The 14,207-nt window shown below is 53.0% G+C and overlaps 7 protein-coding genes across 7 annotated transcripts; 4 read left to right on the top strand and 3 right to left on the bottom strand.

Annotated features, from left to right (window-relative positions):
- Nucleotides 1–431: 431 nt before the first annotated feature.
- Nucleotides 432–1,071, top strand: AYO21_02487 (hypothetical protein; the record flags this gene model as incomplete). The annotated part of the gene is made up of 2 exons (XM_022652465.1): nucleotides 432–485; nucleotides 538–1,071. The coding sequence occupies 2 exons, from the start codon at nucleotides 432–434 to the stop codon at nucleotides 1,069–1,071; spliced, it is 588 nt and encodes a 195-aa protein (XP_022515153.1).
- A 1,248-nt stretch (nucleotides 1,072–2,319) lies between these two features.
- Nucleotides 2,320–3,051, bottom strand: AYO21_02488 (hypothetical protein; the record flags this gene model as incomplete). Its single annotated transcript, XM_022652466.1, has 3 exons — nucleotides 2,320–2,405; nucleotides 2,457–2,840; nucleotides 2,892–3,051. 3 exons carry the CDS (start codon nucleotides 3,049–3,051, stop codon nucleotides 2,320–2,322), a joined length of 630 nt encoding a protein of 209 aa, XP_022515154.1.
- A 1,317-nt stretch (nucleotides 3,052–4,368) lies between these two features.
- On the top strand, nucleotides 4,369–6,582 carry AYO21_02489 (hypothetical protein; the record flags this gene model as incomplete). The annotated part of the gene is made up of 2 exons (XM_022652467.1): nucleotides 4,369–4,949; nucleotides 5,010–6,582. The coding sequence occupies 2 exons, from the start codon at nucleotides 4,369–4,371 to the stop codon at nucleotides 6,580–6,582; spliced, it is 2,154 nt and encodes a 717-aa protein (XP_022515155.1).
- A 661-nt stretch (nucleotides 6,583–7,243) lies between these two features.
- Nucleotides 7,244–7,975, bottom strand: AYO21_02490 (hypothetical protein; the record flags this gene model as incomplete). Its single annotated transcript, XM_022652468.1, has 1 exon — nucleotides 7,244–7,975. One exon carries the CDS (start codon nucleotides 7,973–7,975, stop codon nucleotides 7,244–7,246), a length of 732 nt encoding a protein of 243 aa, XP_022515156.1.
- A 499-nt stretch (nucleotides 7,976–8,474) lies between these two features.
- AYO21_02491 (hypothetical protein) lies at nucleotides 8,475–9,455 on the top strand (the record flags this gene model as incomplete). The annotated part of the gene is made up of 1 exon (XM_022652469.1): nucleotides 8,475–9,455. The coding sequence occupies one exon, from the start codon at nucleotides 8,475–8,477 to the stop codon at nucleotides 9,453–9,455; it is 981 nt and encodes a 326-aa protein (XP_022515157.1).
- Nucleotides 9,456–10,110: 655 nt separating this feature from the next.
- On the top strand, nucleotides 10,111–11,169 carry AYO21_02492 (hypothetical protein; the record flags this gene model as incomplete). Its single annotated transcript, XM_022652470.1, has 1 exon — nucleotides 10,111–11,169. The coding sequence occupies one exon, from the start codon at nucleotides 10,111–10,113 to the stop codon at nucleotides 11,167–11,169; it is 1,059 nt and encodes a 352-aa protein (XP_022515158.1).
- Nucleotides 11,170–11,689: 520 nt separating this feature from the next.
- AYO21_02493 (hypothetical protein) lies at nucleotides 11,690–13,821 on the bottom strand (the record flags this gene model as incomplete). The annotated part of the gene is made up of 3 exons (XM_022652471.1): nucleotides 11,690–11,977; nucleotides 12,034–13,677; nucleotides 13,729–13,821. The coding sequence occupies 3 exons, from the start codon at nucleotides 13,819–13,821 to the stop codon at nucleotides 11,690–11,692; spliced, it is 2,025 nt and encodes a 674-aa protein (XP_022515159.1).
- Between the last annotated feature and the right edge of the window lie 386 nt (nucleotides 13,822–14,207).

Genomic DNA, 14,207 nt, shown 5'->3' on the forward strand with positions numbered 1-14,207 from the left:
CAAACGAAACAATCGCGTCGCGATGGACTTGCGATTTCCTGTTCCCAGGGTTCCTGCATGACGCTGTTGTCTGATCATGAGCTGTAACTCGATTCATTATGCATTTGATGGCCTATTCTGGTGACACAACTAGCGCGGGGCCTATCTCGACATTTGTAGCGGGCTGGCTGAATCGCATTGGAGAAACACCTTCCATTTTGAGCAACGCCTTCCACTCTAGGGCCTGAATATCCCCACTAACCTCACAGGTATACAAACAGATGCGGCTGAAAGCAATCGTCCACTCAGTTTGGAAAGAATAATGCCAGGTCGAAGCTTGATTTTGATTAGGATGGCAGGGAGTATATTAGTATATAAAGATATGTTTTGGATCTTTCCCACTCGCACCGACTTCCTTCTCCTTCTTCCTCAATCAATTTCTTCTATCAACCATGGCTGCACCACCTGAGGTCAACCTTGCAAACCTGACAGGGAATTGGGTCCTGGTACGTATGCAGCATTTTCAAACTCTATCCATAGCTTGTCTGACCGCTTCAGAACCGTGGCATGGCCAACGATCCCGACCCAATGCTCGAATTCCAGGGTGTTCCGTGGTTGAAGCGCAAGATCATCCTGCTCGCGACCGTGACCTTGTCCGTCAAGGAATACATTGACGACAAGGACACCACGCACATCGACCTGGACCAGACCGCCACCGGGGGCATCCAGGGCACCCGCGAACTGCGCACCTTGGACTGGAGCGAGACCATCCACCGAGATCACATTTTCGGCACCCTGAAGAGCCGCAACCGCTGGGTCTCCGACCTGAAGACGTGTGAGAGCGGCAACGGAGGCCCTCTTGACCAGTATCTGACTGAAGGTTGGCTGGACGAGAAAGTTGGTCCAAACGGGGAGGGGTTCGTACAGAATTGGGTCATTAACGAAGAACGGGGCTGGACTGCCGAGCAGATCTGGGGGTTCACCACGATCAAAGGCCAGCGATATAAGGCGAGGAAGATCGTCGTCCAGAAGGGCGATCAGCGATTGACCGTGACCTTGGCGTATGATTGGAAGGGAAAGCTCAAGGTTTAGTTTGGGGAATTTTTCTGCCAGGAGGTGTTGGAGGATTGTGGGCTTTTTATGTGCCATCTCGCTGTTGTCTTTTGTTATGTGTGGGCATGTATCTCAACACGATATCTTGTAAGGAAAGGAGAGCCTCCCTCCATGCCAGCCATCGGCTATAGCTGCCTGCCTCGGATAGGCTGCCGTGGACGAAGCAAATTCTGCCAGTGCCATGGCCAAAGCCAGCATCATCCATCAATCTACCACGTGTGGATCGCTTAATGGAGTAAATATAACCAGCGAGTCGGTAACACTAGACATGTCCCATGTGTCTCTCTCTCTCTCTTTTTTTTTCTTTTCTTGCTCAAAATCAAAACGGAGCAATGTCTTCAAGGTGGGGAATCCACTAGATAATTGATCGATCGATATGGACTGGTCTGGACTGTCTGCTTGATTGATTGATGCCCAGTGTGTCTCGCGACCAGAGCTGTGGGTGGCACCGAGCAGGATTTCTTCAGCAGCGCTGGCGATATATAGAATCAAGACAAGAAGAGGGGGGGAGAAAAGCTAAAGGAAAAGAAAAGGGGAACAGAATATGAATATGTGCTCAATGTCTCGGTCAGTCCCTCAGTCGTAACTCAAGTCTTAAGCTTTGCAACGCGTTCATGACTTGGGCTTGGGCTTGGCTGGCGCCCTTTTCTTTTCTTCCCTATTGCGTTAGTGCATTCACGAGGAAGAGAGGGAGGGAGGGAGGGAGGGAGGAGGCAACGGGAGTATTTTGTCGCTCGGAATAAAAATGTCGGGCTTAAAATCTTTGGGCAGATCGTTTTCGATTTGTCTACGAGTGTCACATTATAATTGCGATGGGGAATGGGGTTTGGAGCATCTGCCATCATTTCAAAAGGCGGGAATGTCTGCGGGAAGGAGACTTCCAGAATATTGCTGTGCGCATGTAACACATGAATTCCACAATCGGATACTCTACTGTCCGGGCTCCTTGAGAGAGGGGAGAGAGAATAATTATTTCTGATCCGCCTTGAGTTGGTTCTGTATGTCTGGACCATTTCATGACGGTGGTATGTGAGCCAAAGTCACCATATCTAATCTGGAATATTCGCCATGGTATGCCATGCCACTCCTCCATAGACTTCATTTGCTCACTGTCCTCGTTGGCCTGCAACTCAGCCACAGCAACCGGTGGTATCAGCTGGTTCGGGCTTTTTACTGTTTGGCGAACCAGTAGTTAGTCTCGATCCTGGAGCACAGACCCTTCAGCGCTTACTTGGCTTCGTTCATCAGTTGGTCCCAACTGAAAATAAAAGCGCCGAGAAAGGCACCAATAATAATACAGATGATAATGTAGCCTTCTCGCGGTCAGCTCTTAACTTCATCGTCGTCGCACGGGCAGAACTTACCATTGTAGTACATGGCCAGCAACATGATAAAGTATGCGACACCAAATTGGACCATATGGATCAGAGACCGGATCACCTGGCGCTGCAGGAGCGTCAACCAGGGGACTCGCGGCCGTTGGTACACCGTCCGATCCACAAGCTGCGAGCTGGGTGAGGGTTGTTTGCCATTTCCAGCCTCGTGGTTCGAGGATGAACTATCTTCGGTGTGAGATCGAGTGGCTGCGGCGGCAGAAAGGAGCTTGCGGTCGCGCTTTGCAATCCAGGCATCATACTCGCGTCCGAGCCTGCGAAGAAACTCGAGGGAGATGACCAGGCAGATGACGCCGATGCAGGAGCCTGCAAACATGCCCCCGGAGGTGATTTGCCAGTCCTGAGAGATGAAGCCTGCGCCATCGTGTTAGCGATTGAAAACCCCCCAAAGCCCGTGTTACTGACAAGCTCCCACAGTGTACCAGTTCCATGTCATGGAGATTTTGCACGAGTTGGCACCCATGTCCATCCCTCCCATATCATGGGCGGAGGTCGTCGCGGCGGCCGCAGAGGCTGTCATGGTGCCTGTGCTGGCCATTGACATTGACATGGTTCCCATATCCATGTTTGAATCGGCGAGACAATGATGAGGTAGAGAAACTTGACAAGAGACGTGAGAGTGTGTAAAGTGTGAGATTGTTTTCACTCCAACCGTCGGCGGCAGAGAGTGCGGCTTTAACAATAATCCTCGTGAACAGAACAACAAGCCATGAGATCTTGTTTGATACTCATCCAGCAAAACTTTTTAGGAGCGGGACAATCATCCCACCTTTAGCAGTACCACGCGAGACTGGTCCAGAAAGGGACCCTGTTTTTGAGCAAGTTTCTGATAGCGCGGCGTGGATGGCCGTGTCTGGGCAGCTAGCGAGAGATTCTGTGATTGGATACATGGCCGAGAACCCTCACATCTGCATACCTCCTCGTCGGTAGACACAAGCGACAGAGACTCCAAATACTTGCTCTCATTCCACCCTTACACGCTGTGTTGCCTCATTCTTCCGACCGAATATGCCCGTAGACATGTTGTACCTCTGCCGAACCCCAAGGCTCTGGGTGAAGCTTATCGCGAGGTCCATTGCCCGTCCTGATGGTGCAGATTTCCGGGCCAGAGTCGGGAGGTTTCAGCCTGCAATACAATTCGAAGTAGTACTTCTCGTGCCTTCGTCACGCAGATTTGTTGTATTTTCTCGCATTATTTTGCGATTCGCTCTTCCGATTGAGCGGTGTCGTTGGATAGTCGGGAGGTATGGAGCTTTGTCCTGCGCTAGTCCGATTATGGCACCGCCAAGGTTTTCCAGGGGAAGGAGCACGTTATTAAGCCTCTATTCAGAAGGTTAGACGGATCTGTCCCTATTCCTCAAGTAGTTAGTGTCAATCAATCCGACTCGAAAGTGCCACCAGGACATCCAAAGACTTTGCCCTTCACACCAGTGATCTCAAATCCTCTGTGATCAGCAAATCCAGGAATGGGCCACCAATATGGGCCCCTACCGTTGCAGCAGAACCCGAAGGGCGGGATGCCAAGCAACAAGACTTGGAGCGATCGCTGCCCACCAGCCAGTGGAAGTGGGTTGAGCAAGTTTCGCAATCGCCAGTCATAGACAGCTTGACCCGTGGGAGCGAGGGCAAGACTTTTCCTCTTTCCAGCGTGCCCTTCTCCGCGGGTCTGGCCGACCCCAATACTGGCATCCCTTTCGAATCTCCCCAATGTTCATTGGCTCTTGAGGTGAGAGTCTCTGGGTCCTCGCTCATCCTCGACACACAAAGGCCCGATGTATGTTATCGTTCAGTCAATCAAATTCCCAGGTATAAAGTCCTTCTATGTGACCATGAGTAAGTGTCAAAGGAAGTTCCGCAAAGTTTCGTGCTCCTCAAAGTCAGGATGAAGGTCCCCTCTCGCCTGGTGGCCCTGCTGTTCACCAGCACTTATTTTCTCACTGCACAATGCATGACATCCTCAGGTCGTGCTGGACATGGTCTCATTGGCTATGGCATCAATATGTACTTTCCTTACTGTTGCACGTCGTGCCGCAATGTGTTGTCCGGGAGCCGGCTCAATTGCTCCGAAGTCATGGAGATGGACGACATGGGCGGAATGGACATGGGCGGTGGCGGCGACTTCATGACCATGCCCGAGTGCTATGCCACTGACGATGCCTTCCTTCAGTCGCTGGCCCTCTGCATTCACCAGCGCTGTCCCAACGACCCCAATGAATATAACCTCAAGGACTGGCAAATTGAAAAATGGTGGGCAATGAATGTTGTTGGCAGTGCTGCTGTCCAGCCAGACCCGAAGGAGTCATATGCTGAGGCATTGGCCAAGGTGACCACTCTGCCAACGGAAACCCTAGTGGCGGGTGATGCCCTGAATCGGACAATGTTGGTGTCTATCGAAGACTATCAACCAAACTGGAACGCCAATACGATATTCGAGCACATCGAGATCCTGCACGAGCGTTACGGGTGAGTTTGCATATTGATATTCTCCTTCTGGTTACAACCTCTCTCTGACATCGAGTACAGACTAGTGGTCTTCCTTTCTGGAGTCGTTATTCCCGTCGGCTTCTCACTCCTTCGTTTTCTGCCTTTCCCAGGACGTTGGGTCACCCTCTTCAACGCTTGGGTAATCGACCCTCCTGCGATCGGCCGACATCACAAAGTGCCCATATTGTGGGGACTGACCAATATGCCAACTCGAGGACAGGCCCTGTTCATCGCGTACCTGACAATTGTCAATCTCCTTCTCTGCGCCACCGGGTACTCTTCCAGACAACCAAATGGCTGGTGGCTCAACGATCGAGACCGCGAGATCCTGACCTATGTGACTAACCGAACCGGTGTGCTCAGTTTCGCCAACATCCCCCTGCTCATTCTATACGCTGGCCGAAACAACGTCCTGCTGTGGTTGACCAACTGGAGCCACGATACCTTCATGTTATTGCACCGCTATGTCGCAGGCATCGCCACTCTCCAGGCTATTGTGCACTCTCTCATCTACCTTTACATCTACAATGTGGATGGCGAGCACTCCAGCGAAAGTAAACTTCCATACTGGTACTGGGGAGCCATCGCCACCATAGGCATGTCGATTTTGCTTCCGATGTCGATCCTGCCGCTCCGTCGGATGCTATACGAGGCTTTCCTCTTATGGCACATTGCCGTCTCCGTCCTGGTTGTCGTGGGATGCTACCTGCACATCTATGATCGGTTCGGTCATCAATGGGGCTACGAAGTTTGGATCTACGTCGCAATTGCTGTCTGGGTATTCGATCGTCTCCTCCGGGTCGGCCGGTTTGTTCGTGCTGGTTTTCGTTACGCAAAGGTCACCATTATCGACGACGACTACGTCCGCGTCGACATTGAAGGTGTCGGCGGCAACGGCCATGCTTACCTTTACTTCCCCACGCTGACTTGGCGGGTGTGGGAGAATCATCCGTTCTCAGTCGCATCGACCATCCTCAATACCTCCCGCGAACCATCCGCGTCGAAGGCGAATGTGAAACCCTTGATGGCCGATGTTGAAAAGGATGGCGGCAGCTCGACGGCGGGCGCCGCCCTCAGCTCCGATCACTCCAGTGACGGAGAACTTGACGAGCACCAGCCCCAGCCGCCCAAATTGGCCATGACCTTTCTCCTCCGCACCCGCGGCGGTCTCACCTCGATCCTGCGCTCACAAAGCCGAATCCCAGTCCTGGTCGAGCCCGGGTACGGACACCCCTCCGATCTCTCAGACTATCCAACGCTGATCTGCGTCGCTGGCGGCGTCGGGATCACCACGGTCCTACCACTCCTGCGCAGCCACCCAGGCCGAACCAAGCTTCTGTGGGGCATGCGCACTCCGTCGCTCGCCGAGGCTATGGAGGCTCAGTTGGCAGGAGTTGAGAAACAAGTCTTCGTCGGCAAACGCATGAACGTACGCGAAGAACTCGAGCGAGAGCTGGGCGCTTCTCCCGTCGTGGGCAACGATTGCGCCGTCGCCGTCGTCGTGAGCGGTCCGGACGGCATGGCAGACGACGTGAGGAACGCGGTGTGCGTGATTGCAAGGAGGAAGAAGGGTCTCAAGGTCAAGCTGGTCGAGGACTCCTTTTCGTGGTAGTGGTGCGAACAGGTAGTTCTTTTGTTCTTCTCCGAGTCCGTTCAGAGGACTGACTCCCCGAGACATGGGGACGGCGGAAGAATGCCGATGCTTTCTGTACACACATGTCCCATGTTCCTTCCTTCACTCCTCTGTTCCTTTCTCCAACATCACTGTCTGTCTCTCGTCGACGAAGATGAAAGAGATCCTCTGCTTCCAACTAAGAGTTTCATCCATGACGCCCTTCTCTCCCCAGCCCTTTGGTCACTCGTCACTGTCCCCAGATCCATCAAAGACAGTGCAATGCAGTGCAGTACAAAGTGAAAGTGAAATGCAATTCCATGAGACGACTACGACACTCGAGAAAAGATTCTACCGTGATGACGCGGTTCAAAATGAATGTATGCTCAAAGAACGCAAGGTTCGGGATATGTCTACATGTATACATGGGATGGTTAGGGTGTGTCCGTTCTACCTCACGTTCACTATCCTGTCCACTGTCTTATCCATCTATCGAGACAAATTGCTACATCACCCTGAGAACCCGACGTTGTATTGGAGCACAACCAACTCCGTCCCCAACCACTGTTAGTTGCATAAATAGTTGAAGGACCAAGTGAGAGATAGATTATCTATCCACTTCATGGTGAAGATTATTCCACTCTCACCCTTCCATGCCTGGTCAGGGCCTCACCTTACACAGGAGCGCACGGATCCGAGCAGACTTGATCTCGTTGGAGGGCCTCAGGCTCATCTGGAACACTTGCTTGGAGAGGGCCGCCTTTGCCACTCTACTCTTTGCTGTCGGGGTCGCACCACCCTTGTTGACGCCGGCGGACCTTGTCGACCTTGCAAGATCGGATAGAGGCGGCAGTTTGTTTCCTCTATTGCCTCTGGGGGTGCTGGTCGCAGGAAACCGTGCCTCGGCCTTGCCATTGACTCTCCCAGCCGGTGTGTGCGAGGAGGAGGCCTTTGGGTCCAGCCTCTTCGGTGATGACAGGCTCTTCGATGATGACAGGCTCTTCGATGGTGACAGGCTCTTCGATGGTGACAGGCTCTTCGATGGTGACAGGCTCTTCGAAGGTGACAGGCTCTTCGAAGGTGACAGGCTCTTCGATGATGACCGCCAGTTGTCCAACGCCGCTCTCAACTCCTCGGCCTCACTCTCGGTGTCGTCTGACAGGCACCCTTCCACTCCCCCTACTGTAGACACGTAGTGCCAGCCCTTGGCAGTTTGTAGATATGCACCCTTGGTGCGCATCTGTTGCAAGGCCAAGGCGGCACTGTGCTCCTCCCGCGCCCGGATCCAGAAGTCGCAAAGCGACAGTACAGCTGCTTCCTCTTCTGCAGTCCTTGGCGTAGACCGGGAGCTGTCCGCGCTGGAGGCGTTGCTGTTCCTAGTAGTGGTGGCCATTGTTGAGACTGATGAGGAACAGAGGTGTGGAATAGAGGAATAGAAGGCGATGTGGCGTTCAGATCAAAGAGGGTTGTCGAGTTTCGGTCTTGGGAAGATGTTGAGGAGGCCTCCAAAGGTAACCAGTACACTTTTGTTGTAAACGTAGCTAGATTTTTTGCTGGGCGGTCGCCATTTGATATATTCGAATATGGTCTGGTAGGTCCTCAGAGACTAGGTTAACGTTTGGCGAGGGTTGCCTCCCAGAGACTGACGACGGGGTATGTAGGTCCTCAAACCATCGAAAGGGGTGAGGACTTACTTTCGAGGCAGGACCTTTCCTTCCTTACACCTGAAAGTCCTCATTCCTCCAGCATATAGGCAGACCATATGCCACACTCTTGCAAGATGTAGCACTCTACGCAGCGTCCTCCTTTCAGCCGAGTTCAAGTGAAGGTCTAATATATCTCGCTTCTCCTTCCCGACGGATCCCCAACAAACACAAACAACCTCGTCAACCATGGCGAGCTTCCCACCCACAGTAACAATTACAGCACAATCATTGGACAACTGCTCAGCAGCATCCGACAATGTCAACCACAGTCGTCTATCGCTTGAAGCGTGGATGTCCCTCTTCACTACTGCCGGTCATCACAGCTTCCTCCACAAGCTGTATAACCAGGAAGCGAGGTCATGGTATTACATCCTGCACTATCAGGGTGACCTCCCTCTCTCGGCCCTTTCGCAGGAATGGCGACATTGGTTGGTGATGATTCGGTCCGAGAGACTAGTTGTCGAAAAGAGGGTGGGGCAAGGAGAGCGCCTCGCAGAAATGAGGCTCGAGATCTGGCCAACGAGCGCGAAAAGCATGACGAGCTGCCACTACCGTTGTGTATGGCGAGTACCCGTCGCTGTCCTCAAGTCACTGGACGAGGTAGCTGAGAGTGACAGCCCGAAGGACTCTGGGTACAACTCAGACGCTACCCTTGACAGTGCAAGGGAGAACCTCACGCGGGAGGTGAAGGAGAATCGGCAGTGGAAAGGGAAGAGGCCGGAAGCGTGGTCGATGCAGGAGAGGTGGAACAGGCGGGAACTCGCGCAGGAAGGGGGACAAGATCATGGCGAAGATGAGTTTCGAGGGTTGGCAGAAGGAGACCCCGTTGGCAACGCAGGCGTGTCGTATCTGATGCGCACCCTCCCTAGTTCCTTCCAAGCTATCCTCTGGAACCGTCCTTCGGTGACAGGTGCATCCTACTCCAGGTGCACGAGAAGCACAACAGAATGCCACATTCAGTTGGGGCTCGAGCGAGACGCTGCAATGGCCGCGGGGGCAACAGGAGCACGGCGGAATTTTGGGAAGCTGGGTGGGGTAGAGGCGGGTGTCATGAGCATCGGGCGCGAACTGCAGGTACTGCAGATGCTGGAAGATGTGGTTGTGCGGCGACCGTTTCAACACAACAACCTGGAGGAGACACTGTGGAGCTATGCGCAACAGATGTAACGGGAGGTCTGCAGAGAATGAACCCGGCACTCCACCTCTCCTTTCCATCCACAGCCTTGCAGTTCTCGGGATCCAATCACAGCTTGACTTGGCAGCCCGCCACTAACCCAATACGGTACATTTAGACTCGACCACCGAACAAGGTAATCAGGCCTTGAAAGACTTGTGTTCCTCGATGTATGGATCAAAGGATCGAGAACAAAGCTATTTGTGCCGTCTCTCTCAAAGGTCCTCGCAAAAAGAAAGAAAAAAATTCAGTATGAAATGTACTGGAGACTCCACTGTCAAGGTCTCATTCATTCATTCGGCACAATGGCCAACAAAGGTCACGTCAGATGGAACCAAAACAATGAGAATAGGTCTGGGTACGTGCTTATGGGCGTGGTAAAGTCTGTGCTCAGTCCAAACATGTCCTCTCTAGGCTGAGAGTGAGTAAACTACGAGGACCTGTCTTGAAGAATATAAACCGGATACCGGCCAGCTCGAAGTGCTCAGCAGCTGTCATTGTCCTGCACGTACACCACTCCCACAGACATATAGTACAACGTCCCTTTGACATACGGTCCTTTCACAGGCACGACCTTGCTTGTTACATCATTGTATCAACAGCGCACTCTCTCCCCCCTCACCACTCACTCACCGCCATCACCTCGTAATGGCTCCTCGACGATCGACTTCAGGCAAGAAGGCGAAGCGGCCGGCCGCAAGAAAGCCATCGACCACCCCTGCACAAGTATACCAAAGCCTAGAATACTCGCAACACATCAAGCCGCTGGACAGTTCCGAGGTCGACCTCGATCTCGAGGCCATAAAGTTGGGGCACGTGCCAGGGAGCACACGCGGGCGAATAGAAAAGCCTGCCGATGACAGGCTGGCGGCGACGATGGAGAATATCGCGCATCGCAGACGCGTGGTATTGAAGGCGGTCCAGCAGGAGAGAAGTAGTTGGAGAGTTATGGACAAGGACACGCAGCCAGAGACACGCAGGTCAACTCCGGAGGCCATCGCCGACCTCAAGCAAAGTGTCCCAGTCCCGACGTCCTTCCCAGAGTCAAACATCAGGCCGGCGGTCGACGGCGCAGAACCAACGGCATCGGACAGGGCGAACCAGTCTGGCCAGAAGCAAGTTGAGGGTGCTTTCCAGGAACGCACCGGGGCAGTCCGCGAGGGTGAGACCTCCGCCCTCTTGCAGGTGGTCGATTTCGAGGGAAGCCCCGTCAGCAAATGCCCCGTTCTCGAGGCTCTTGGCATGGGAGAGGATCAGGCGTCGCAAAGACTTCCCTATCCTCTCAACAACAAAGAGTTCTTGCAACTCTATGTTGCGCCGTTGTTTGAGATGGAGATGCGCTGTGGTGAAAGACACCGGCCACAAGAGCCTACCTTGGAGCAACGCAAGGCAAGGCTCCTTGACCGACTCGACCGCTGTGAGGAGATTGCTGCCAGAGTCGTCGCCATCGTTGACGCTGTAGACAGGCAATGGGAGGGGTCGCTTCCTGTCGAGGAAGCAGACAGTAGGGCTTTCTTTCGGTGCAGGGACGCATATCGACAGCTGGAGCAAGCTGTTGCGACCGAGGCGCCCAGGCATAGCAATTGCCCCTACTGGACATATACCAGCAGACTGGCGCTGATGCGGGCGGAGAAGCGGGTCGAGGAGCAGATATGGAAGACGCCGATGTTGGTGGAAAACATCCCACGGCCAGCCAACGACCAATGACACCGGAAACAATCGAACCAACACCCACTGGAAGCGGCAATCCGCGAAGCCCAATAGGGACATTCTTCTGAAGTCAAGGCTGTGGTGAGCACCAGAGGTTGTGGAGAAAAATTAGGGAAATCTAGTTGGAATACTGGTGGCTTTGGAGGAGAGGACTCGACATAGAGAGCTCGGAGGACAAATCACCACAGATTTGAATCAAGAGATATGTATTGTTGATGTTTGTACATAGATAAGGAGGTCTCTCTCTCTCTCTCTTTCTGCATGAGCGGCGACACCAGGCTCAAGTTGGAATAGATATAGATCGACTCCTATTGACACACGGCTGTAAGATCATCGATGATATTGCGATTTCCGCCACCAGGGCATAATGTCTTAGATTCCCAATCGCTGCATGGGAGAGTATGGCTGTTCTCAAAGTTTAGTCAAGACTTTTGTTAGGACATCGGATATCAGTCGAATCTTCACAAGCCTCGAGTGTTGATCTTGAGCAGCGTCGCCTGATACCGCTCTATTTGCATCAACACTTCCAGACTCCAACTTCTCCATTTCTCCTTCCCTCGATCAGGTAGCCATCTTTCAGCCTGACGCGATCCACAATACTCGTCTTAGTGCCAGCCATCCGATCCTCAACGCTCGTGTTGGCACCAACACCGCAATCCCAATGACGGCCATCAGCCTTGTCATAGACTTTGACGACGTCCTCGCCGGCGGCGCAGACAATGTGTCGGGAATCGAACATCATACTGGTGATCGGCGAGTCGTAGGCATACGCGTCAAAAATCGTCCCTGTGCGGAGGTCCCATATCTGTTGCGCATGTTAGTCTTTTCCGCTGGCCATTTGCAGAAATGTCGCAAACTTACTCTGATACTCCTGTCAGTGCTACCTGTAACAAGATGAGTATCGTCGAACTGCAGGCATGTCACTGGTCCTGTATGGCCCACAAGACTCCTATGGACTTGTCCGCTTCTGAGATCCCAGAGTCGGACCATTCCATCGGCTGTACCGCAGGCTAGCGCTGCGTCAAAACATTGTAGAGCCCCAACAAAGTCGGCATTCGAATCTGCAGATCTTCCAGTTGGCCGCCATTGTGTTTCTGTGCTATCTACTGTCGAGTTCGCCTGAGCTGCGGCCCACAAGACATCAAGCGTCTGGACACACCGGCCTTTCACCAAATCCCACTGCCGCAGCGTCTTATCGGCTGATCCCGAGACCAGCATGTCACCGCGAAGGTGCAATGCAGTGATTTCATCGACGTGAGCCTCAAGCACGAAAAGCGGACACTCTTCCATCGCATCAGGAGGTGGTGGAGGGGGCGCGTCTTCACCTTCATTGCCAAAGCCAAGGCCGTCATCTTCATCGGCCTTGTCGTCGTCGCCGTTTTCGAGTATTTTGTGTTCATAGGGTTCGTATTTGGCACGACTCAGATCCCACAGACGGATCGTGGCATCAAGGCTGCCTGTTGCCACAATGTTGTCTTCGACCTGTAAGCAGCGAACGGACGCGGTGTGGCCTTCCAGAAAGCCCATGCAGCGGCCAAGATTCAGGTCCCAAACGCGCACCGTATCGTCCTGTGCTGCAGTGACCATGGTTCCGAATGGCTGGTCAAAGTCTATAGCAGATATTGAGTCATTATGAGCGGGAATGGTTTTGATTTGTGAGCCGGGTTCCAGGTGCTCGTGTAGAACCGGCATGGATCTTCTCTTAGAATATTTGGGCCGGCGCTTTGACTTCGGTGACGTGGAGGAGGGCAATTTGTCGTAGATGGATTGGGACATGAAGGAGGCATCCATGGCTTCAGACTCGGGGGTGTCTACGCGAGGAGCGTTGAGGGTGCTAGTAGACTGGTCCATTGCCCCTTGCTCCTCGAGTTCCTCTTGCATTTCTTCGATTTTGTTGTCAAGTTCAAGCAGCTCATGCTCAACCTCGGCTTCATCATTTTCAAGGTCGGCCAATCTCTCGAGAGCGAGCTTCCGCATATTGATCAGGTTGCCAATTTTGTTGTCAATGTCTCGAATCTCTGTGGTGCACATGTTTTTGCGTATTGCCATCATCTCCAACCTGTGGTTGACACTGTTCCTCTTCTTCTTGAGGTGGTGTATTGACGGAGGGCCATCCTCTTCAACATCTCCAGCACCCAAAAGCCTGTGTTGCTTGGAGCTCCGCCGTCGGTGTCCTTTTCGATGTTCGGATTCGCCTTCAGGTAGAGATGCTTGAAACCCTTGAAATAAGGAGTAGGTATTTTCGGCTTCGGGAATATTTTGCAGTTGTTCTTCGGAGATGTAGGTAAGAGCACGATGCGCAATTTCGCTGGTCGACAGTTTCGCTCTGACGAGCTCAGAAGGCGCCTGCTGGGAAAAGGAGAATACAGCTCTCTGAATGCCGGGGCGTCGCATCTGGCGGGAGATGCTGTTCATCGCCGCCGGGTAGTGCGCGGCATTATTGTCTCCCATAAGGTGGCTTGCGGTCGCTGTGACCTTCCGACTGAAGGCCTCCAGCTGGCGCGTCTTTCGCCAGGAAGTCAGTCTATTATCACCATGATGGTATGGATCTCTCACGTCAAGGACCGTGCCGAGAACTGAATCGTCTCCATCTCCAGCTGGCCTGCGAGTTTGGGAGGGAGTACGACTGTGCGGCCGCGATCCGGCCATGCAGTTCGATCGCCTTGGGCGTCACTAAAATTACACAGATCGAAGCTGGACAAAAGAGAGGTGAAATGCAGCTAGGCACACTGAAGCCTGAGGCTCTGCAAGACTATGGTGCAAAATGCGGAGTGAAGATCGTATAGTTGGTTGTTAGGTGCGTCTTGGATTTCGGGGACGCGAAGTCGGAGCTGCGAAACTCTGACGTATTTTTTTCCCAGAGTAAATCCGAACGAACGTTCCTTCGCCCACTTCGGATATCATCGCATATTGCTTTGGATTCCATCTGCTTACTTGCTTACCTGCTGACCGGGGAAATACCTCTTCTTTAATCCTTTTAAATACCCTGCCAGGTTCTCTTCCAATTTTCTGTTTCCTGTAGCGTCTCCCAGAGT

This window comes from Fonsecaea monophora (assembly GCF_001642475.1).
Source record: "Fonsecaea monophora strain CBS 269.37 chromosome Unknown Scaff11, whole genome shotgun sequence".
Classification (NCBI taxonomy): Eukaryota; Fungi; Ascomycota; class Eurotiomycetes; order Chaetothyriales; family Herpotrichiellaceae; genus Fonsecaea; species Fonsecaea monophora.